The 25,672-nt window shown below is 43.1% G+C and overlaps 1 protein-coding gene and 1 long non-coding RNA gene across 6 annotated transcripts in view; one reads left to right on the top strand and one right to left on the bottom strand.

The window, feature by feature from the left end:
* LOC117872275 overlaps positions 1–23,725 on the top strand; it is a 33,204-nt gene extending 9,479 nt beyond the window's left edge. Inside the window, exons 2-3 of the long non-coding RNA XR_004644443.1 lie at positions 11,701–11,859; positions 23,092–23,725. This is a non-coding gene — a long non-coding RNA (uncharacterized LOC117872275). The remainder of the gene's footprint in view (positions 1–11,700; positions 11,860–23,091) is intronic.
* Positions 18,855–25,672, bottom strand: part of BZW2 (basic leucine zipper and W2 domains 2) — a 77,924-nt gene continuing 71,106 nt past the window's right edge. For 4 of the 5 annotated variants that reach the window (XM_034760561.1, XM_034760559.1, XM_034760558.1 and 1 more), the window contains 2 exons: positions 22,496–22,618; positions 18,855–19,312 (listed from right to left, as the gene is read on the bottom strand). In XM_034760561.1, coding sequence (XP_034616452.1) covers positions 19,257–19,312; positions 22,496–22,618 — 179 coding nt within the window. In that variant the 3' untranslated portion in view covers positions 18,855–19,256. Of the gene's footprint in view, positions 19,313–22,495; positions 22,619–23,778; positions 23,866–25,672 lie in introns of those variants that run through there. The other variant, XM_034760562.1, reaches the window with a different exon arrangement.

Below are 25,672 nucleotides of genomic sequence, written 5' to 3'. Positions count from 1 at the left end.
TTATCTTTATAGATTTGAGACGAATTCTTGAGATTTTGTGAAACTTGTTTGTATCTGAATATAAGAATTCCCTTTAGGCACATTTTAAATCCACCTTGAATTAAGGAGAGAGAGGATTAAGATAAGGATAAGTATGTTTCACCTACAATATTGTGAGGCAGGCAACTAGGGGCTTAAAGGGACAGGTGATGTGTGAGTGGACACATGGGGTCATGTGCCCCCCCAATATCTGCCTCCCATTTAGCACAGAGGTTTTCAAAATGTGGGGCGCACCTCCCTAGGGGGATGTGTCCCACAGTTTGAAAACAGTTGACTCCTGACAGGAGCTGGCAGACCGGAAGCTGATGGGAGCTGCCCAGCCTGCTCGGGTCCCTGGCTGTGTGCTGTGGGAGCTTGGGCACTGGTTGGCTGCCCGGCAGCCCTCCCTGCCCTGCTCCCCAAACTGGCCACCTCTGTGCCTCTGGGCACTCTCCAGGCCACTGACAAAAAGAAGCCTGGTGCCGACCGGGAACACTCCATGGAGCTGGGCTCTGCCCATGAAGCCTGGCTGCTATGAGATGTTCCCTGAGGTGCTCCCTGCAGTACTCATCCCCCTTGGACACCTGCCTTTCAGCAGCCCGGTCACACCTTGCTCACTGCTCGGGGACCTGCCATTGCAGCCTGTCTCCCCATACTCCCGGACCCATGGCTTCCGGGCTCGCAGTCTGAGATCAGCCATGTGAGCCCAGTACCAAGCCCAGGCACTGGGGGCAGGCAGCTCAGGCAGGGTGTACTTGCTCCCACCAGCTCTGGAAACCAAGTCTGTGAGAACAGCGTGACCGCTAGGGCTACCATATTTCAAGTTCCCAAATAGAGGACACAATCGAGGCGAGGAGGAACTGGAGGAGGTATTTGTGAGGTGTTGGAGGGATGTCTCTGTACAGGGAGGGATATTTGGGGTGTTCTGGAAGGGGTACCTGCAGCAGGGGTACCACCTGGAGGTGAACTTCCAGTTCTGGGGGGGAGGGGCCGGCTTAACAGGGGAGCCCCAGCTGCTGCTGCCGAGGGGACACTGCATGCAGGGCTCCAGTTTCTCCCCGCCCCCATTCCTCATCCCATCCCTCTTCCTCACTGTCCTCTGCTCCTATCTCCTTCCCCCACTCTCACATCCTCCTCCCCCTGCCCTATCTCATCCCCTTTCCTGCCCCACTGCCTCTTCCCCCACCTCACCCCCTTTCCCATATCCTCCCCCCTTTGCCCTTCCTGTCCCCTCCTTCCCTCCTCCCCCCAGGCACTCACTCTAGTACAGAAAACAGGATGCTGACCTGCAGGGCACCCAGCACATGTAGAAGGGGAAGCTGACCAGCACTAGAACCCAGAAGGCAGCGTCCTGCTGCAGAGGCACCGTTGGTAGGAGAAGCAGCTGCATACTCCAGCCGCTCCCATCCCAGGTCTCTGTTTGGGGAGGCAATGCGCCCCCAACCTCAAACTATGCCCATGGACTCCAACCGGTGCTGCTAGGCCTCATCCTGGGGTAGGGGAGCTGATGCTGCTGGGCTCAATTCTATGCCCTCTGTTGGCTCACTCTCGCCCCTCTCACCCTGCCCTAGTTACGGTTCTGCATTTGTGTCTTGATTAAGGGTCCCCTTTCTATTCATTACAACAGAATCCTGATTCATTTCTGCTACAAGAGACACTGCACTCCTAGTTCCCTCTGGGGAGGCTAGCAGCTGCTGTGGTACCACTGTTAATATTCAGTCCTGTGCTTATTGTATTGTATTCCACCCCAGTGGAAGGCGGGAGTGGGGGGAGGGTGAGGACCATTGTGACAGTACTGTGCACTAGCACCTCTCCCAACCTGCCGTCTTGCTCAAGTCTCAGCTTCCATTTTTCTTTTTAAAGTCAACCTCTAACAGTTTTGATGTGAAAAAAATCCTTGAAAATGTGTTCGAAGTGTAACCAAAGCAGCAATGTCTCCAAGGTTGCAGAGAGCAGAAAACTGTAACTCCGAGAAGCTTAAAGTGCCCATTCATCTTAATGCAAATGGTATTTTCAGTGTCAAACATTTGTGCAATGAAATTGCTAAACACGTAGAAAAGGAGAGCATGTATCATATTATGAAAATGCGGACAAGCCAGTGATGCCAGGATATTTTAGTGCATGATTAGGTGGGTTTGGGAGATACCACCACTTACCAACAGGGTTACCAACAGTCCCTTATTACAAGGGACATCCCTTATTTATTCATCTCTGTACAACAAGATTGGGAGTAGCTGAGTGCTGCAAAAAGCAGCAGGAAATACTCCTGGCAAATGTAGGTTAGTACTGCTTATTATTATCAATAATACATAAATTAATCATTAATATTAGGAGGACAGGTGGGCAGGGGTGCTATTTTTGAGACAGTGTTGGCAATCCTACCCAGAGAACACATTGATCAAATTCTGAAAATCTGCACATTCCAAGAAGTCTCATTTTGTCATCTTAAGCGAGTGGTACTACCTTTTCCCTTTCTCTCCACTTCAACCCCAGGATCAGGTGATGGGCCTTGGGACTCTAAAAACTGAGAAAGTTTGACAGAACTTTTAAAATATAGAATAAGTATCATCTGCCATTCAGTCTTTGTATTTCTTGCCTCACAAAGTTCTGAGGACATCAGCAAAAATGTTAAAAGCAGGTCTCCCAGAGATACTGTTTTTGGATGTGTCAGGGACCACAGGGCAGATTATATCACTGATTCTTCACGCATTTGTACTGGCAAATCACAAAAACTAAACTAACACTGAATATGGCTTTATTCATATGCCTATCACTTACTCTGGAGGAACCAATACATAAAACATTAACAGCTGTTTATCAATGTATATGTTCTAATGTTGCTCCACAAAACTGAAACAGCTTTTCCCTGCAACATATGAATGATTAGATCCATTCCATTGCTGTGCTCTACAAATTTATGTTTTGTATCACACGAGTTCTTCTGAGCAGCTGCAGACCTCTAGAAATTTTTTTTAGTTAAAATGAAAAGTTAACTAAATATGCAACATGTAACAGCTACAGATAGGAAGCTTGCATACAACAGCTCCTGCTTTTCTGTTCTTTATAAAGAGAGCCATGCCTGCATATTTTATATTTATCTTCTTTGTGTTCCTGTTTTATAGAACATTGAACTGGAAGAAGTTAAATTGTAGACTCAGGGAAAATGTGATGAATTATTCTGATAATACTTCACAGCCCAGTGTTCATTTAACAGGTACTCCACCCAATGTAGTCGATCACAACATGTCAAACAAACAATGCTATTTTACCCTGATAGTACTGGGTGCATTTTGTTTTTATGTGCAGGATCTAGAGTTTATATATATATATAAGATCCCTCAGTGCTTTTAGTTATCAGGCTCAGGTGAAGGCCAGCTGAAAATGGTCTTGGTTTTCAGAGATGGTGCCAGCTGCTACACTCCTTGCTAGTTGGTCAACAGGGAGTGACTTAAGGTGGGCTTGAAGAGGTTGCACCTATTCTCATGGCTGGAGGCAAGGATCTGAAAAGCTTAACCACTTGTAGGAGAACAGCAGAGCAGCAGAAGGTAATGAGCTGAGTGAGTCCCAACACTGTGATAGCTGGAGAGCAGCCTTCCCTCAGAAAAGTGAGTCAGGAATTGGCAAAAAAAACCCAGGGCTATAGTTTTAGCTTCTTAGCTAAGTGCTCTCTAAACGTTAATTATATTTATTGGCCATTTGTTGCTATTTCTGCAATGGGAGCTCTGGTAAATGGATTGGAGGCTGTTTAGCTTCAATGCCATCAGTAACTAAGTGTCACCTTTGCTGAGATGCTGGACCTACTTTTGTTGATACTACTTATAGTGCATCAAAACAGTATGCTCAAGGGACTATTTCTGTTTAGTTCAGCAATAGAAGGACACCACTGTTACAGAACTGTGCTGAATCAGTTTTCTAGATCAGCGTTTCTCAACAACCAGTCTGTGGACCGGCAGCGGTCTCTGAGAGCTCCCTGACACAGTTTAGGAAGGCAGCAAGCTGGTCTCTGGCTCAAAAAGTTGAGAAACGCTGTTCTAGACTAATAGCATCATTCTACACTAAAAGTGACAATCTAAAAATGGAGTGTATTTAATGTGTTAATCCAGCCCCCTCACTATAACACTCCTCTTGGGGAGGAGAGGAAAGGAAATACTCCTATGACTCTCTTTTGCCACAGATTAAAAAAACCCCATACAGGATTCATATAATGAATACACAGAGGTCTTATTACTTGAGGCTACTAGACAGCGACTTCATATCTCTCCCTGATCTTCTACCTACCCATCGAATACAATGTATGCTGACTATTGTCAGCTGGCAAGGAGTCTTTAAATCCTGGCCTGGTCTATGCAGTTATAGAAGGGACCGTATTGATGGTGAGAAAATGCTACCCTCTGTTATACCTATGCAACACTTCTGATATCAGTGGTCATATAGGTGGAGCCAGGGGCAGAATTTGGTCCGTAGTGAGATGGGGAGAAGCACTGTCTCTTACTTATGTGTATTTGGTGACTTGGTGGGTAAACCTCTTAGAAAAAGACAGTCATCTCACAATAAGAAGAAGCTCAGAAATATTAGGAAAGGATAAAGGCCTTAAAATTCCAAATGAAGACCACCTATTCTCCAAGACTTGGGATGTGGACCAGGTGTGAGAGAATATGGTGGCCTGGCCCCGCTAATATAGACATCAGATGAATGAAGCAATAGGAGGGAAAGGAAGAGAGGTATGCCAAATTTGTGGTGTATTATTTGGTGGTTCTTTCTAGAATGTCTATATTTTAATAGTAGACCTATAATAGATGATACAGAATGGAAAGAAAATTCTTGGATCCTGTTTCTCTAGAATTTTCTGTCATACAGCTGATTTTTAATCAGTTTTATAATTCCATGTGTAGTAAAGCAGAGTGGCCTCCCTACAGACTTGAGAGTGAGGGCCCACTGCATTCCCCCTAGTGGGCAGAGCCGAAGCCGCCCTGTGTCCTCATCAGAAGTATCGGGGTGGGGCAGGAAGTATAAAGGGAGGGCCTCAAGGTCAGTTGAGTGGGAGCCAGATGTCTCCAGCAGAACTCCAGAGCTGACCCTGTGCTGTGCAGGGCTCTGCTCCTGGGAGACCAACAACCCTGGAGAGGAGTTGCTGGGATTGATATCCTGAGGAGACAGAGGACTCTTGGACTACTGAGCCCCCTGCCCAGACTGTGGTAGGAAGTAGCCCAGGGAAAACAGACGTTAATCTGGTTTTGTTGCTGGATCAGTAGGATCCCGCTAACCTGGTGGCGGAACCATTTGCCACTGTTAAGGCCCTGGGCTGGGACCCACTGGAATAGGGTGGGCCTGGGTCCCCCTACCTGCTGCTGCCAACCCCATCCCTGGGGTGGCAGCCTATTCACCCCTAGGCCAAAAGGCCTGTGCTTGTGGCCTACTCCAGCCAGGAGACTATGGTCTCCAGACTGTGTGTTTGCGAGCTGCCCTTAGCCAGGAGGCTTAGGCTAAAGCCTGCTCCCTGCTCTGCCCCGACCAAAGGGCCGGAGCTTCTCCTATAGACTGTTTGTCTGCTGTCTGCCTTAGCCTGGACGCTGTGGGCTAAAGATTGCTTATGCTCTGCCCATCATAGAGGGCCAGAGCCCTAGACTCTTGATTTGCAGCAGCCCTAGCTGGGAGACTCTGAGCTAAAGACTGCTTATTGCTCTGCCCCGCTGAGGGAGCTAGAATGCCAGACAGTTAACAGTTATTTGCCTCTGCTAGGAGGCTACAAGCTACAGACTGCTTACCGCTCAGCCCCGCCAGCAGGATCCGAGCTGCTGCCTGATGCTGTAAGGCCTCCCTCTGCATTTGATAGCAGGGGACCATTACACCATGGCACATGAAATGATGTCTTGAAAGTTTTTCAGGCGTGCACACACTTTGGATGTCTTGGACACCTAAGAGACAAAGCTGACTAAAGTCATGTAAGATGTGAGCAAAAAACTGTTCACTGGAAAGTGGGATAGCTGTGAACATAGGATGTTCTAGAGAACCCCTGTTCTGTGCAGTCAAGGAATATTTTTGTTACATTAACAGCTACAATAAGAATGTGAGGGACATAAGATGAATAATTCTGAACTAATGAAGATGGTAACATGCTGTAAAACAGGAGAATGACTAATCAGAAAAAAATACAGTTGCGGTCAGCAAGGCCTTTTCCTCAAGGATTAGTGTTGGTCACAAGAAGGTAAAATAATCTAACAATCAGAAGTAAACAGAAAATCTCACCAGCCTCATCAAAACAGTGCTACACTTAAAGCTAATGATGGGGGACTTTCAGAAGGTTCTAAATTGTAATGCTCAGCCAAATCTTCAATGCTGTTAATTTTCACCAAATTTGGTATGGGTGAACCCTTTAGCTCCTGGAGTCAGGTGTTCATGTGAAAATTTAAATTAAATAAATAATTGTTTCTAGCCCTCATCATTGTGAAAGAAAGCTGGAAAATGTGACCCCAAAAGGCTCAGAATTCAGAAAGCAAATAAGATCCCAATTGTTTTTTTTAGTATCACGTTTTGGGTCTCTGACTCACGGTTTTTGAGTGAGATGGGGGCAGGCAGTGAGGGTGTGAAGGAAAGAAGTGGGAGCAATAAGAAAACTATACTGAAGGGAAAAAAAAAAAGACTAAATGGAAATCACAATTCCTCTAGGGCTAATTTCAGTTGATTTGAAGCGAATGTAATTGATAGGGATATTTTAGATTCAAAAGCACTGAGGGCTCTGGAAAGTGTTTTGGCTTCGTTTTCCTTTTTGTACATTTTATTTTAGCCCTGGCCTGCATCCTTGGGAAATATCAGCTCTGGGAGATGTCAGCTTGTCACCACCAGTGCCTATTCAGCTGGAAGTCTATAGCAGCTTGTCTTACAGGTAACAGATCCCTTAGAACAGATCGCCACAAGGCAGACTGCAATATACTTGGAGTTCTACACTTTTTCTGGTGGTGACAGACTGACAGTGAGAGAATCTGACAGAGCAGTGGCAACCTGCCTAACATTAAATAAAACATCACAAATTGGGGCGGGGGGGGGGGGGGCAATGCTGTCCAATAAAGCTGAGTTGGAGAAGCACTTTATAGCCTGAAAGCTCTTTGGCTTCCCACCATATGGTTTAAACTTCCCTTTCTGTAAATGGATAATACACAACTGTAGTTGTGTGAAAGAGGAAAGGAGGCAAATGAAAGCATGTGAAAGATTTGGGGAGCTCTCAGTGGGACACACCGAGTGCAAGTTTGGAGGCTGGAATGACTTTAAAAAAATCTTATTGGAATTCACTGATGTTTTAGTGGCTTTAATTAGAACAGAGCAAAACATTTTTGATCTCTCCCATCTCATAATCGGTGCACCACGCGGGGCTTGGGCTGCAACAGAGATTTTGTATAGTTGCTTATCAAAGAGCCATTCACAGTAATTAGATGGGTAATAGCAAATTACCTGTTGGACTTCATGGATCCATTGCAGCTTCTTCCTTTCTAGGTTATAGAAAGTTCTGCTTGGGGTGGGGTTTTGACCTTTTTATTTTATTCCCCCCCATCCTAAATTTGAGATCCAAACATATGGAGATGGTGGAAGCTTCTCTTACCCAACACCTGCTGCCCCCTGTTCTTAGGATATTAAAAACCCAATCCTGCAAGATGCCAGAGCCCCATCAAATCTTATCCATCTTGCAGGGAACATTTGATATTTCTAAGAATCTAAGTCCAGATGAAGTAGTCTTTCAGAAAGCTCTGTTGAAGACCACTTGCTTAAGCGATATTGCCTGAGTTATTCCCCATGAAATGTATAATCCATACAATAACTGAATGAGATTTAAACATGCTGCTTTTTGAGAATGATACATTTATTGTAAGTTTGTATCAGCATTATTGTGTATTACTGACCCCTTTTAGTCCCTCGAGTGAATCCCTTAAGGGACAGGCCTCATGACCTTCGCCCCTCTCTGCATGGAAACTGGCAGTTCAACCAGTAGGAGACTGGCCATCTGGGTTGCAGCCCACCCGTTTTCCAAGCACGTTAATGTGACAGGCCCAGCTGCATTTGGTTCCAGTGAAATTTCTCTTCAGGAACTTGTGACAATATGTTTGAAATGACACAGAAACAGCATCTTCAAAACAAAGTATTATTTATTCATTCACCCAGAGGCCTAGGCGCTGACTTTTATTTTTCTTGGTGGGTGCTCCGCCCTGAGGCCATGCCCTCTCTCTGCCTCTTCCTGCCCCTGCTCCAGCCCCTCCCTCAGGCCTCCCAGCCCACCCTTCCTGTCAGCCCCCAAGCAGCCCCCCCGGCTGCCGCTGGCTCCTCTCAGTCCTCCCCTGAGCACCTCCCACTAGCCACCAAACAGCTGACTGGAGGCCAGCCCCTGGGCCCTGCTGAAGAACTGTGGCTGGTGGATGCTGAGTACCACCCCCTTTTTTCCCATGGATGCTTTAGCCCTGGAGCACCCATGCAGTCAGCACCTATACCAGAGATACAAAATCAGGGAATTTTCAACTCTAAAAGCTTCCATGATTGTTTTGCAGTATCACCACCATCATGTGCCCCAATTCAGAACCCATCTGCTAACAACTTTTGAGACATTTAAAATTCTTTGTGAAAATCACTGCAGTTTAAAATCCTGAGAGCCAGCTGCTTTAACATTTCTTCAGTGAGGCATCAGTAAGAACTTGATTCATCCATGTTGGTTTCATTATGTTGTTACCTGTTTGAACAGGATAACAATTTGAGATGCTCAGCTAACAGACTCAAATGGAATTATGTAGTCAAAGATGATTAATCAAAGATGCATACTGCACTATATAGAAAGAAGACATACTCCTGTAGATGGTGAAGAGATGGTAGTTTGGTCCCTTTCTCTGTACCTGGTGCAATGCTGATAGTGTTCATTCTCAATCCAAGGCTAAGTCTACACTACCCGCCTGAATCGGCGGGTAGAAATCGACCTCTCGGGGATTGATTTATCGCGTCCCATCGGGACGCGACCATCAATCCCCGAATCGACGCTTTTACTCCACCAGCGGAGGTGGGAGTAAGCGCCGTCGACGGGAAGCCGCCGAGGTTGATTTTGCCACTGTCCCTATAGCGGGGTAAGTCGGCTGCGATACGTCGAATTCAGCTACGCTATTCGCGTAGCTGAATTTGCGTATCTTAAATCGACCCACCCCTGTAGTGAAGACCTGCCCTAACTTTCCAACAGTAGTACCTTTTATAGGGTGTGAGACAAATAAACTGCTTTTTTGGAGGGGAAAATCCTTTCCCATAATTAATTTTACCATGTGTTCTGTTTCCTGGTTACTCATGAAATTTCTTGTATGCTCCCCAGTTTACTTGATTGATTTAGTAAAAAGGACTCTCTCTAACCTGGTCATTATTACTAACAACTGTGACAACCAACAGTTCTTAATGAGCAGGGGCGGCTCCAGGCACCAGCGCAGCAAGCACATGCCTGGGGCGGCAAGCCTCGGGGGGTGGCGTGCCGGTCGCCGTGAGAACAGCAGTCAGGCAGCCTTCAGCGGCATGCCTGCGGGAGGTCCGCCGGTCCCTGCGGCTTCAGCGGCGGGTACGCCAAAGGCGTGGGTCCGGCAGATCACCCGCAGAAACACCGCCAAATCCGCATGACCAGCGGACCGCCCGCAGGCGTGCCACCAAAGACCGCCGTGCTTGGGGCGGTAAAAAACATAGAGCTGCCCCTGTTAATGAGTTACCCATTTTTCAATGGGTGATTATTTTATCCACTACAGAACCCATCTGCAATAACAAATATCCCTTATAAGTCACCCAGTTTTGTTCATAACATACTTCTGTAGAAACTTTTATTTGTTTGAGGGGTCTTTTCCCTGAACGTCTATATTCCCACAGACTTGGACATGCTGATGATAATTAGATATAGCCCAACACTGAATCACATTTAAAAACTCCTGAGTACAGGTCACCCACAGGTTAAGAACTAATGCTATGGGCCTTAGAATTTAAGATACTCTCTGCAATATCCTAAAGATTCTGGGAGAATGGTTAATATGCAAATGAATGTAATATACAAGAAAAAAGGACCAAAAAGTTTCATATTTACTGACAATGTATATCTGATATTTTCATCTTGTGCCTCATACCCAAGTCAGTTCTGATTTAGGTTATAAAGATGTTATGTTTGTGTCCACAGGCGATTATGCAATCACAGTGGCCATTTCCCCATTTCTTGCAGTTACTGTATGTTACAATTCCAATAACTCACACAGAAGCCTCTTTGTCCCAAGCCTCTCAATTGAGCTACATCATACTCTCATAACTCCTAAGCTCTACTCAAGTCAGCTTTTAAAAAATAGAATTTGAAGTAGTTTGATATTATACCTGCCCTTAAATCCCTTTCCCCATTTTTGTGGCAGTGCAGTCACATTTTTTATAAAGGTTTTCCTCCCTGTTGTGTGAAAGACCACACAACCAAAAGGGAGGAAGACGACTGTATAAGGGAAACAGTGAAACTAACTATACACAAAGCAATGTTGAATGCACAAAGTGAAGAAACTGGAAAGAAAGAGAAATAGTTTGTCTCTGATCTTTGTTACAGTAACCTTTGGTGTAACCTGTATGAATGTAAATACTTACTACTGTTATAAACGTGATTTTTTTTTAATTGAAAGTCCCATTAATTGTTACCTCAAAACATTGTTCAAAAATGTACTTTATTCTGCACTAAATTTTGAAGAAAATGAAATGTTTTCATTTTCGTTAGGAATTTTTCACTGAAATTTTCAGTTTTCAACAACTGAAAACTGAATATTTTGGTGTTTTGGATTTTTTTTTAACAAAACCCCAATAGAAAGTTTCCATTTATCAAAAAGTAATTTTTCATTAAAAAAACTGATGAACATTTTAACCAGTTCCAGTCACCATATTTTTTTAATCAATATGTTAAACATCCATCTCTCTTTTACGCAGAGACCGAGAACTCTTTTGTAAAAGGATTATTTAAAAAAACTAAATTTAGCCTTATCAGTTGGGTTCTGGGTTTCAGGCACAAATTTACATCTATGCATGAGCGTTTGCTCATTCTGTTAAAACATTGGTTTTTACATGGACCCCGTCATCAGGGATCTGAGCACCTCACAATCTTCAATGTATTGATCCTTAACACCTAAGGAAATACTATTATCTCCATTTTACACATGGGGAAACTGAAACACAGCTTAGTGACTTGCTCAAGGTCACACAAGAAGTCTATGATGGAGCAGGGAATTGAACTTGAGTCTCAAAGTAGTGCCCTGACTCCTTGCCTATCCTCATTCTCTAGAACGTAAGTGGAAACTACCTGACGTTTACAACACACGTGCTATCAGAAAGCTGCCCAGAGCTGGATTCAAACTCTGAGTACATGGGTACTGCTCAGGTTCAATGGCCACAGCATGTCAGTGTGAGTCACCCAGTTACTCTAACAAATTGCTCTCCCTCCCGCTTGTCAGTTCCATTCATGCGAGGTGACAGGGTGGAAGACCCCTTCCGTGGGCAGTCATTCCACACACTTGATTGCATGTCCCTGTTTAGAGTCTCTAGGCACTACTATAATACAAATAATTATTCTGGGATGTTCATTTGTTTTTTTGCATTGCTCTGGATTTCTTTAGGCATGTAAAGATGCATGTATGCAGACACTGTTCCTTTTCTGCTCCCTTGTGGCAGGCTGTGGAACCATGTGACTTGCTCATGAAAACAGAAAAGAGACGTGAGGAGCAGGTGTTTGGATGCTACAGTGATGAAGATGAGGGCTTCTAGGTATTTGGATACCAAGACCTGCCCAACAAGGTTTCACACCATCACACAGCCAACCAGTTTTGAAAGGTAAAAGACTGCTGCCTTCATTTTGAGTAACCAGTAGACTTGCAGCGGGGTGTGCACAGAGGTGAGATCTTAGTGGCACTGTCTTTTTGTTTTACGTTCAGAGTCCTGTGAAACAATGTAAAAGAAAACACAGTTTATAGAGAGTGCTTCAGCCTCTGATACTAACTAGAGGGCACTAAGATTCCATTCCCAAAATGATGCTATAGCTTTTCAACAAATGGATTAAAATGCTAACAAATAATGGGCCAGTTTCATTTGGTCGTAATTCCCTCAGTGTAGAATTTGACTAACACCAGGTATGGACTTGGCCCAATACAGCATGCTGAAATCATCCATGTAATATCCATTTAACACATCTATATGATACAAAAATCAAGCCTGGTTCTTGTTTCACAACAAACCTAAAACTTAGGGCAAGTTTGACAAATTGTTCACAGATATTTTTGAAAATTCAGGCCAGGTGTGAGCAAGGCTGGGCCACGTGATGGAGACGGATGAAAAACAAAGAAATCTTTTTGGTGGCTAGAGATGGTCCCGAGTGGCAGTGCTTGAATTGGGAAAGTTCAGGGTATTCATAGATCATGGGTTCAGGATCAGACCCATGATCTTGATCTGAAGCCAGATACAACTTGGTGGTTTCAAACAGAGCTTTATTATAGGTTTCCAGCTCCATTCAAATCTGAAACTCAGAAATTCAGAGAATACGAATTCCAAAGTACTGAAAAAGGATGTGCCTGAATCTCTATCTACACAGAGATACAAAATGTACATAGAAAAGGCAGGGGGGGAAAGGTGAAAGAAAGATTTTTTTTTTTTTTAAATCTATTTATCCACAGGACAGGTACAGCTCAGATGGCAGTAGTGAAAGCTTCACTGCTCCTGCCTCTGTCTAGCTTCTCCTCAACAAACATCTGCCTTACTATGGAGGGGAACCACCTCTAATGGCAAGAGGGAAGTTTAATCTTCATGCTCTTAAAGGCAGTGGCCTTTCAGTTGAAAGTACCAACTGGAAACTGAGTGCAAGGGTGGTGGGTTTTATGGTTGCTCGTCCATTAGAAGGAGGACCGAGTGCACCAATTTACTTCACCTGGGTCCCCAAGTAGTCTTTAGATGGTAACTACTTTTGGTCACTACTGATATGGCATGACTTTGAACTTATGACAAAGGGTCTCAGACTTCGGAGTTCTCTTATACCCCCCCCCCTTTCACCATCTTTTAAGGGTACCTGGGTTATGCAAAATGCCATGTATCCCAGTAACTTTTAGGGATATAGAGAAAATTCATCAACTTTCATAAATTATCAGGGTCAATTCCAGTCACTACTTATATAGGAAATCTCTAGGGAAATGGAGGTATTGCAGGGAGAGGTGTTAGGAATACAGTATTCTCTACCCTCTGAGTCAGTGTAGTTTTTATGGACCACTCTGATGTTGGGGGGGGGGGTTTCTTTTTGTAGGCTTATAACCCCCAAATCCTTCCTCCTCATTCATTAAAGATCTGATGTCACTTTTCCTCAGACTAGCATCCCACACAAATTAACTACATCCTGCTTAACAAAAATGCCCCGGAGGAGGGATTCTTCACTTCCCACCCCAAGCTATACTGGGATTACACTGGTGTGGTGGTTCTCACCAGAATTGTATACATATTTGCTTTATTGATGCATATGAACTCCTTGCTCTGCAAAAATATTTATTGACATGAATAGGTGCCAGCATATGGAGTTTTGGATCATGATCTTATATAAATGAAAATAAGGATATTCCTGCATAGATGCACTCTAAAGTGGTGTGGTGCTGTAAATGTAAAGGCCAGGTATACATAGCATTCAGCTGTGATGGCTAATGCTGAGGTGCTAAATGGGGTACTTGCGCTGAGAGAATCAGGATTCTAGCAGCTAGGCAACATGGAAGTGACAGATTCAAGATGCAAAATGGTGCTGTCCCCTTACAGCCCTTTCACATTAGATGATCCGTCATTCGCTCCAGTGCTCATTGCTGACTGAAAAGCCATGTAATAAAGGCCATCAGGGGCCTGAAATGTTCCAATTCAGAAACTGCACTCATACCCCTAATCATTTTGTTGCCCTTTTCTGAATCTTTTCCACTTCCAATATATTTTTTTGAGATGGGGCAACCACATCTGCACCCAGTATTCAAGATGTGGGTGTACTCTGGGTTTATATAGAGGCAATATATTTTCTGACTTATTTATCCCTTTCTTAATGATTCCCAACATTCTGTTCACTTTTTTGACTGCCGCAGCACAGAGTGGATGTTTTTAGAGAACTATCCACACTGACTCCAAGAACTCTGAGAGGCAACAGCTAATTTAGACCCCATCATTTTATATGTATAGTGTGGATTATGTTTTCCAATGTGCATTACTTTGCATTTATGAACATTGAATTTCATCTGCCATTTTATTGCCCAGTCACCCATTTTTGTGTGATCCCTTTGTAACTCTTTGCAGTGAAGTCTGCTTTGGACTTAACTATCTTGAGTAGTTTTGTATCATCTGCAAATTTTGCCACCTCACTGCTTACCTCTTTTTCCAGTTCATTTATGACTATGTTGAACAGTACTGATCCCAGTACAGACCCCTGGGGGACACCACTATTTACCTCTCTCCAGTCTGAAAAATGACTATTACAAGACATAGTGATGCAATGGCACCATGAATAAAATAACTCCTTTTTGGAAGCCACTTTCTCAGTATATTTCCCTGTTATCATGGATTAGTTTGAGACTTTTTAAACTGTACTTTGAAATTCAGCTATTTATAAGGGGCCCAGTTTTATTACAGGTACTGAATAATTTGGGAACCTATGGGTGGAGACATAGATGCTTCAGCTGCAGATGTGTGGAGCCCTTCTGTCAGGTGGTTATTGGCAGCAAAAAGGGTCAGATTTAATATATTTTGGGTCCCTCTTGACAAAACTAAACTGCCTCAAGCCCTCACCTAGAAACCTGCAAAAACTAAACAGATCCTTCCTGGGTGCCCTTATCAGACAGAAATAAATCTTTATTGGGGTGAAGAAAACAGACAAACTTGGAGAGATTGTAGGGTGAGAAGAGAGATGCCTGCTTGGTCTGGTACTCTATCATCCTCTAGTGGTAGTTAGAACAGCAAGAGATTTATGAGTCTGCTATAGCCTTGGCTAAGGGAGATGTGTCTTTTAGCTCATGCAATAGAAGCTTATGCATTAAGTTCCAGTGATCATAGGTTTGATCCTGGCTAATGATGACAGGGGCTGTCAGCATTACATATGTAAATTAAGCATAAAATACACCATCCCCCAAGTAATTTTGGCAGCAGTCCATATAACTCCCTTCCCCTGCTGATGAGAAAGTCCCACAGGTAATAGTCCCTTGGCCACACCACATTTACTCCTGGGGGAATTCTGTGCCAAAAAATTAAAAATTCTGTACACAATATTTTAAAATTCTGCATATTTTATTTGTCAAAATAACACAATATAATCTCTTCAGTTTCAGTTATTTTGGTAATTTATTTCAAAATACCTGTCAACAAGGATGTCAGCATTATAGGCAACAACAACAAAAAATTCACCTGAGGGGTAGAGAGTTCAAGAAACTCCTATGACAACCCAGTTCCAGTTGGGGAGTGCTGGAGGGTGCTATGTGGTATCCCCCAGAGCTCAGACAGCCGCAACCTCCTCCTCCAGAGCCCAGCTGCGGGCCACCCTCCCAGCCCACACACCCGCACCCCCCTACCCCAGAGCCTTTACTCCCCCCAGCTTATTTACTATCCCACTGGGGGACACTGTATGGTCCTACCCTCCCTCACCCTTTGCCAGAGCTGGGTCTCCTGGACCCTCTCCTGTCCCCAGGTAGAAGATAATCAAAGCCGGGCAGCCAAAGTGTTCAGAGCCTCCATCCACACCAGGCTGGGTGCTTTGCTCACTGTGAGCTGGGCTCTGCAGCGTCCATCAGCTCCTATTGGCTGCCAGCAGCTCTGCAGCCCCAATTGTGTACATAACATTAATTGGGCACAAATTCTGCATTGCACAGTGGCACAGAATTCCTCCAGTAGAACACATTACCCATCCACCAAACCACGCTCACAGCAGCAGTCCAAGTGTCTCTGTGTGGAGCTGTCAAATTGTAGTGTTAAATATTAAAAGCGTGCCCTCACAAATAACTTTTTCTGCGCTGTCATGTATCAGCCAAAGATTAAGGATTCAAATTTTCTAAAACTTCTTTGAAGACGAGTAGCCTGATTTTTCAAAGATGATGTGCATTCAGTAGAGTTAATGAGTGCTTAGCTTTTCTGGGTCTGCATGGGAGAAGCTCCCTAACAATCCCTCCCCACCTACCCCCATAAAACCTGTTCCATATTTTCCCCAACTATACCAAACAACCATCCAAGGTCACATCCAGGCTCCTTCCCCACATGGCGGTCTATTTTAAAGAGGAGATTGATATTTTTAGTTCTAGCATTTAAACACTGTCTACTGATGTTTTGAAATAAATTGCTATTGCATCGTGAAGCATATTTATATACAGAACATTCTTATTCAACAATCACACCATTCGAAGACTAACCCTGGATCTTAATACCACCTGAAGTGTTGATCCAAATCTGCATATCTCCAGCAGAGGGATATGAACTATTGATATTAAATGTTGTGTTCCAATAATGCTGAGCTTTTGACCAAGAGTCAGGAAATCAAAATCAAGATCAACATTGTTCTCCACCCCATCTCAAAGTTAAATTCAACGTGTTGCCCAAATTCTCATTTGAGACTTTTGTCAAGGCCTTAATTTATATACACTTCGATGCATCAATTCATTTTGAGGAAAAGCTATTCTAAAAATACTTATCTAGGAGAACAACATTCAGCTTCCAGAACATACGCTGGACAAGGGCTTTAAAGAACTATTCACCTGTTACATCCAAAACACCTGGACATATGTGAAAGTCGCAATCTGGAGTGATTCCAGGGATTGCAGAAGGGAAGCTAAAAGCATGAGTCTCTACAGCTTGAACTACAGAGCCAGTTATTTGTCAGTGGGGGGCTTTAACAGGCTCACCTTCTCTTTACATTAGGCACAGAGAGGGACGCAACACAGTTACCAGTAGTTTACACAGATCCACACGGTACCTGTGAAGACCCATAACTGGACATGAACGATACATAACTGCACATGCATGTATGTCCCTTTTTCCAGTAGACAAAGATTTTTAGGGAGGATAAAAGGCGCATATACATTTTGTGAGCATGGTTGTCATGCCCACCTTCGACAATGTCATCCTCTATAGATAGAAATAGAGAGACACATGCTGAAGGCAGGATTATTATACCTTTTTGCACATTATGCTGGATTGGCACCTTTGAAGGTATCCTGATTTTCAGGTTAACACAAATGTATAATTCTTTTGCATTATTATAAACTTATTCAGAAGGAGCATTATACACTGCTACCTCGATACGTGACCCGATATAACACGAATTTGGATACAACGCGGTAAAGCAATGCTCCGGGGGGTTGGGCTGCGCACTCCGGTGGATCAAAGCAAGTTCAATATAACACGGTTTCACCTATAACACGGTGAGATTTTTTGGCTCCCGAGGACAGCGTTATATCGAGGTAGAGGTGTATTAATATAACAGTTCAGCAGCAGAGCTGATGCAAATACCACCCAAGGGCAATGATGGCTGTGGTAAGTTTGTTTCTGTAGACATTAAAAACCCCTTTAGGTCCAGCTGTGTTCTGTCATTGCCTCAGTTTTCCATTATAAATAATGTAATTATCCTGGTGCCTGCTAGTTCTACTATGGTTACTGAAAAGGTCTATTTTATATATTCTGTTAGATCAATTTCTGCTGCAAAACTGTTGTTCTTGGCTGAAAGGTGGCACACAAGAGAATTTATTCTCTGCTTGATGCATGCTGCCTGCAGTTAAGGCTGGGTATATATTGAGACAAGAATTTACCTGTTGGATGCACTGCAGGAACTATTTGCATGTAATACTTTTCAAACAAACCCCAATCTGTTGGGTAGTTTTAGAGTTACTAACTGCATTGCTACTTTTCTGATTAATGATGCTCTTATGCCCTTCTATGATTAAAACAGACTTTCTAAACCCTACTGGGATCATTCACCACAATGTGGACTTAACCCCTTTATATTAAAATAACAAATAGAAGTTTATATATTTGAAAATTATGAAGTGCACACTTGCAGTAGCTTTTCACTACACCATTGTTTTAGTCTTCATATGTCTATTACCATAGCAAAGACTTCAGATCAATTAAGAGATTTAAGTATATAACATACATTTTAAAAGTTATTTGCATACAAGCTATCAAGAAGGGGCCTCTCTGTATTCCAGTTATTGTGGAGGTATTGGAATAGTGAACAATGAAAATCTAGGCCAATGGAATAGTTAAAGAATGCTGGCTTCATGGGGTGAATAGGGACGTTTCTGTGCACAAGTGACTAGTGGGTGGGGGACATTAACCTACATAGTTGTATAGGAAACCTCAAATTTGCATGTGAAAATTTTTAGTTATATATTTAAATTGGCAACCACCAGATTTATATGTATAATTATTTTGTTCATGAAAATCTGGTGATTACCAATTATTGTATGCCATTAGATTGGGCCCACAATATTGATTTGTTGCATGTGCAAATATTGTACATGTAAAGGTCCAGATAACACAGCTTGCAGTTTTGCATTTTCTTTGCGTTATTAGCAGATTGAGAATACCAAGATTTGTCCAGGTATCAGGATAGTCTGACCAGAACCACACTGGGTCAGCCAAAATTGAGGGGGGAAATGGGCTTGCTGCCTATCCTTAACTAACTGTGGCTTTGTGAATAGTGAACTTTAAAAATACAAAAAAAATGAGTAGAGGAAGTCTCAGAATAGCCTGTTACTCAGTTTTCACCTAAGGAAAGATAAATCTTAATGTGTTCAGTGGCAGATAATAAGTCTATGAAACAAATGCACTGAGAAATGAACTAAGATACAAAAAGCCATTTATTAAAAAAAAAAAAAAAAGTGGTGTCAAGTCACATACACAAGCTAATATTAAGCGACAAACACAGATCAACCAATTCTATAAACAGACATAGGAGTGTTCACATACCACAGTACCTAAAAAGATTGCTGATAAAAAAGGAGTCCATAAGAATTTCATTTCACTTTTCCTATATGGCTCCTTGCTGAATGTCTAACTCTGACTCACTGTACACTAACTTAGGCAGAGTCCCAAGGAGAGCATCTAATGCCTCAGGGCTCCATTAAAGAACTTTATTCTTCTAAACAAAAGGAAAGCCTAGCCTTGAGTTTTTTGTAGGACACTGAAGTAAAACCTGTTTTGCTTGAACAATACGGCATTCCCAAAGAGCATTTGGCAGGAGCCTAGAGATTGTGCTTTGTTGAACCATCTTCATTCTCCTCGCCTTCAGATTCTGATTCTATGAGGTAAAAAGAAAAGTAAAACTTTTCTGCTCTTTTTGAACTGGATTTACAGTGACAGTTATATCATTATTTCTGTAAATAGCAACAGTAAAAGATTTGAATAAAAATTAGCCTCATATATCACATTTCCTAGGGAGGGCAGTCAGATCATTGAAAGCAGCTCCGCAAGAAACATACTGCAGAAAAAAAAAAAAAAAAGAGGAGTTCTTGTGACACCTTAGAGACTAACAAATGTATTTGGGCATAAGCTTTCGTTGGCTAAAACCCAAGCTTATGCCCAAATAAATTTGTTAGTCTCTAAGGTGCCACAAGGACTCCTCTTTGTTTTTGCTGATACAGACTAACACGGCTACCACTCTGAATACTGCAGACAGAACGCCTAATTCTACTCAGTTGTACAGGTCTATATTTAGAACAGAATTGGTTCACTATGGATAATCTAGACCTAACTTTCCCACAAAATAAACTGAGATCAAGTATACACTGGTTAAATTTAATAAAAAACAATAATTATCCATCTGTAACTCTAATCTATCTGTCCAGGTGGGATTGCTGCTGTCCAGAATACAAGTTACATACTGCAGCTGATGTGCTCTATCAGATAAATCAGTTTCTGAAGACTATGTATTATGATACAGTCTGTTCACAAAACTGTAGGTGGCAGTACAATTAGACTGAGACGCATGCCATATATTTGCTATCAAAAATCTAAATAAAACACCACACATCCCCAAACTGCCAACTAAAATCAAGTGAAAAAGTTTACATTATGCTGAATCTCTGACTTATTGTTCACTTCTGAGGAAAGTATGTTGCAAATGCAATTCAATTGCAAACCAAACTTCTCAGGCCAAATTTAATTGTGCAAAGTGTAAAGTCACACATTTAGGAACTAACAACAAGAATTTTTGCTATAAGCTGGGGATGTATCCGTTGGAAGTGAGAGGAGGAGAAAGACCTGGGTGTATTGGTTGATCACAGGATGACTATGAGCCACCACTGTGATGCGGCTGTGAAAACGGCTAATGCAGTATTAGTACCATCAAGCGAGGTATTTCCAATAGAGACAGGGAAGTGTTAGTCCCATTGTACAAGACACTGGTGAGATCTCATCTGGAGTAGTGTGTGCAATTCTGGTCTCCTATGTTTAAGATGAATTCAAACTAGAACAGGTGCAGAGAAGGGCTACTAGGATGATGCGAGGAATGGAAAACCTACCTTATGAGAGGAGATTCAAAGAGCTTGGCTTGTTTAGCCTAACCAAAAGAAGGCTGAGGGGAGACGTGATTGCTCTCTATAAATACACCAGAGGGATATATACCAGGGAGGGAGAGGAGTTATTTAAGTTAAGGACCAATGTGGACTCAAGAACAAATGGGTATAAACTGGCCATCCACAGGTTTAGGCTTGAAATTAGACAAAAGTTTCTAACCAGCAGAGGAGTGAAGTTCTGGAATAGCCTTCCAAGGGGAGCAGTGTGGGCAAAAAACCTAACTGGCTTCAAGACTGAGCTTGATATATTTATGGAGGGGATGGTATGATGCTCTGCGTCTAACTGATCACCATATTTGGGGTTGGGAAGAAATTTTCCTGTGGGTCAGATTGGCAGAGACCCTGGAGTGTTTTCGCCTTCCTCTGCAACAGGGGGTTTGGGTCACAATTTGAGGACCTCAGTAACTCAGCCAGAGGTTAGGAATCTATTACAGTAGTGGGTGGGAGGAGCCTACTGCAGCCCTGGTGCCGATGGAGCTGCCTCTCCCTCCCTCCGTCCCCCTACGGCCCTGGTTTCTGTCTTTTCCTGTCCCTGCTTGGGGCCGAGGAGCTGGCTCTCCCAGCTACAGCAGGTTGAGCTAGTTCTCCCCTTTCCCCCAGCGGCCCCAGTGCCAGTGGAGCTGGCTCTCCCTTCCTCCCTAGCCCTTGGGACAGAGCAGTTCGCTCTCCCCGCCCTAGCCCCAGAGGACTTCTGTGCCCCCCACTGACTGGGGGTGGGCTGAGCCCCTGCTTGCCCACTCTTGCGCATGCCCCTGCACTCAAGTAAAGGAGTAGCAGCGGGAGAATAAAGACAGTGTAAGACTCCTGCCTGAAATGCAAACATTTTAATTGGTCACGGTTTAATATACCAAGGTGTGTGTTAAAAGGACAATCGTTCAGTTATGCTGACCTCTATGTAGTGGAATTGCTGTTCATAATCCCTCCATAAAATTCTGATTAATAATAACGTTTGATAACCTGATACTACTGTGTTTAGCAGCCACAGATAATCAGCAGCCCCAAGAAATTGAAGGAAACAGTGTGTCAAATTATCAGTTTGAACTGAGCAGAAGAGAGGGGGCAAGTGAAGAGTGATAAATATACACCTGCCACATAACTAACATGGGGCAGTCTTTAAAGCAGGGATCGGCAACCTTTGGCCCGCGGCCCGCCAGGGTAAGCCTCCTGGTGGGCCGGACCGGTTTGTTTACCTGCCGCGTCCGCAGGTTCGGCCGATTGTGGCTCCTACTGGCTGTGGTTCACCGTTCCAGGCCAATGGGAGTGCGGGAAGTGGCGTGGGATGTGTAGGCTGCTGCTTCTCGACGCCTCTGTTGGCCTGGAGCGGCGAACCGGTGCCAGTGGGAGCCGTGATCAGCCAAACCTGTGGACATGGCAGGTAAACAAAGCGCCCTGGCCCGCCAGGGGGCTTACCCTGGCAAGCCGTGTGCCAGAGGTTGCCGATCCCTGCTTTAAAAGGGACAGTTCACCTGTTCTTATACCAGAAGGAAAATGTTTACCATTGTAGGGCACCAGAAAAAAGGAAATGTGGGCCCAAACACCCATTTATTTCCCTTCCCATTATTCCTTTTTAACAGTAACTACAGTTCTTGTGCCTTTATGATTGCTGTTCTCATTCAGGAATTCAGTGAAATTCACACTGCAGGACACATGGAATTTTAAGAACTCGAGACTTCGTATGGACTCCATTAATGACCTGAAAAATAGTCAGTGGTGCCTGCCTTTTAAAGACTAAGATCATAAACAATTTAAAGCAGGTACGGTCTTTTACCATACATCTGTACAGTACCTAGCACAGTGGGGTCATGGTCATGACTGGAACTTGTAGGCACTACTATAATACAACTAACATCTTCAAAATGGAATTGCCAAGGGGCTACTAAATACTGTTAACGTAAATGGAATTGTACCTTCTTCAGCATTTTGCAGCCACTCAACAAATTTCTTCATCTGGTCAAGAAATACACTTTTGCCTTTAGCAAGATGTGCTTCTTTGTACCACTTCAGGATGGCTTCTTCACTCAGGACATCAGCTGCAATTCAGAGCAGTGGTTGCAAAGATCAGCATATTTTTATAAGACAGAAGACAATTGAAAAACGTCTAGGTTTTGAGGCAGTAAGAAGTGAATCACACTGATCAGAGTGAGATGACACTAGGCTACAGTTGCAGCATATCGCCTTAGAGGGATCCCAGCTGTGTCACATACTGTAAAGTCAGTCATTAACTAAATAGGCCAGTGTTAAAATAAACCATTCAGTGTCATGCTTCTGTAAATAGTAATTACTCCTCTATTCAATTGGCTTTAAATAAGAGATATATGACACACCAATTGCAAAGGAAGTCAATAAACTCTACCTGTATATCTTAGGACTCACCTCAGTAAGAAATGCTGTAGTTTCTTTTGCTGCTGACTCATAGAGCTATGCAAGAGTAAAACTGCTAGAATTGTGAAAGAAAAAAATTAACAAAAATCCCATCCTAATGGAAGTGTCTTATCTTTCCCAGCTGATTAAACAGCAGTCATCAGGGGAATCATTTAAAAGGACTATGCTCCCAGAACTCTTCTTCTAAGTGTCAAGAAAAAAATAATTGAGGACAAGAGGAACATCAGGCTGAATAAACCGTGCCAGGATGCCCACTGATCCTAACTGATATGAAACAATAAGCCTCTAGCCCAAGTGACAGAGCTTCTGCCATTCAATGAAGTCTTGCAGCTGAATAAGTGACTGTCGTGAAGCCAATATCTGTGATGAACTTTAGCCTTCAGGGCCATTGGATGACACAGAGGCCAGAATAAAAACAGCACCTTTGGTTGTCGCCACCATTTTCATTTTCATGTACTGGTCAAACTAACATACTCCTCCTCTGTCCCTCATAATCTGCACATTTTTGGAAGTGATTTACATCAGGTTCTTCAGTGTTGCCTAGTATACCAGGAATATGGGATAGCCCTTGCTACTCTGCTGAAGACCAGGACGCAGCCATATTCTACTGTAGCACAAAGACTATAGGCAGATGCCAGCAGTGAAGGACAGAAGAAAATTAACTGGATCAATTATAATGAAATAAAATGAACAAACATCTTTAAAACATCTGTGCAAATAGAAACAGGACTGAGACCACAGACTCACTTCACATAAGCTATGGAACAGCAAATCGATAGTAGTGACCTGGAACTATTTGAGCTGATAATGTAGAACTAATAACAAATGCTCTAAGCCAACCAGTCACTCATAGGTGGAAGCTGAATACACTTGGGTCTTCCTGGAGATTTCAAATCTGGTGAAAACAAGTGAAATGTGTTTAGAAGTCTCTCTTGTCTCACAAATATCTTTTACTATCAAAAGCCATCATCCAATTTGGCAGTATCATACAACAAACAAACTGAAGGTAGATGAAGAGCAGGAGTGTCGCACCTTTTGAAAACAATGTGGTGGCACAGTTGTGTGTGCACGCGTGCGCCCACAAGACTACAAAATTCCTGTTTAAGACTATGACTACTTGTACCTACAACTATCATTCTCTCCCCTTGTAAAAATTCGGTTCCAATATTTAGCTAGAAATGTAGCTGAATAACAAAAAATCCACTATTTTGCACTTGGAACATGTACTCAAAAGTAATAAAAATGGTAGAGTCATGAGAAATAAATAGATACAGGAACTAAATAAAATTTATAGGGAAGATGTGACATTTGGCATTAAACAATTGTCAACCCAATATTCTTTACTATGGCTCCAGCATTTTGCTGGCATTAGGTCTATAACACACATTTGGACTTTCATTTAGAGCATACAAGCTACAAGCTTCAAAGTATTTACATGGAACTTTTAATAGAGATTACAAATATAATTTCTTCATGAAAAAACACTGTACTCCAATATACTGTATAGCGCATGCATTAAATTCTAAGAAATACAGCAACCTATGATATATATTCTCAACCTGTACATCATAACCCCTGGGAGAGAAGGATGTTGTGACTAGCCTCCATTTCTTTCTGGCTAAGCAGGGGTGGGGAAAGGATTGAATCTTTTATAAGACTGGGTCATAGGTATGGAAAATGTTGCAAATGGAATTGTTGGCCCTTATTCAGTACACCATGTAAGTGCCTACAGTTATGCACATGTTTAAGTGCTTTCCTGAACTGGGGCTCTGAGGATGGTGGATTTGCAACAATAGTAGAGCCCATTCTAGTGGTCAAGCATTACAAAAATTAGATAGGTCTAAATCCAGGACAGCAAAGTCTCATTACCTGCCTGAAAGATGAGAATGGCCCCCAGGTGATGGGGAAGAGATTTGCCTGCATATGATTCTCTGGTACTAAAATGAAGTGAATGTTCCTGCACTGACAGAAAATGCACCCAGCGAAGGAATAAAAATACCTTCTGTTACAGAAATGACAATCACGTCTTTCCTTTCATTTCTGAGAAACATCATTGGTAATTCATTCATGCCTCCAGTGTTTGTAAGGGATAATATTCTCCTGTTAGTGCAGAGATGCTCAGTTAAGCAATCAGCCAGGGCAGGGTGTAGTTAATGATAGCCCTAGGTTGCTCTGAAGCAATGGGAATACTGGGGGTGATTTATTTTAGTTATTTCTGATTAAAGATGATGACAATTACTTTTTACATGCTGCAATAGTTTCAGCTGAATTTTGTTATTGGCACGGTTCAGTGTTGTTACATCCACTGCCCCGGGTGATGTCAGCCCCCCTGGAGATCCAGAGCTGGTTTCCCTGCCAGTGCAGCTAACTACTACTCCAACCACCCACCACCAGAGCCCCAGGTTAAATCAATCATGAAAGGGAGAGGTCCCAAAGCACTTCATAAGGAGGTCTTCACTGCAGAGTTAACTTGAACTATAACGTAAGTATTGCCCCTAGCTCAAGTCCTGTCCATACACAAAAACCCTTAACTTGAGTGTGATGGTGCTTTTAACTCAAGTTAAGGGGCCCATAAGATGGTACAGACTACAGGTTCACTTGCACAACTTGTCAGCTGCTAACACAATCGCACTGTAGTTCATGTGTTTCGCAGTGTGGCTGCTCTCACTCGAGGCAGCCTAACTTGAAAGGAGTTAACTGCA

This window comes from Trachemys scripta, chromosome 2 (genome assembly GCF_013100865.1).
Source record: "Trachemys scripta elegans isolate TJP31775 chromosome 2, CAS_Tse_1.0, whole genome shotgun sequence".
NCBI lineage: Eukaryota > Metazoa > Chordata > Testudines > Emydidae > Trachemys > Trachemys scripta.
The sequence above is the reverse complement of the archived record's forward strand: the minus strand, read 5'-3'. Positions and strand labels throughout refer to the sequence as shown.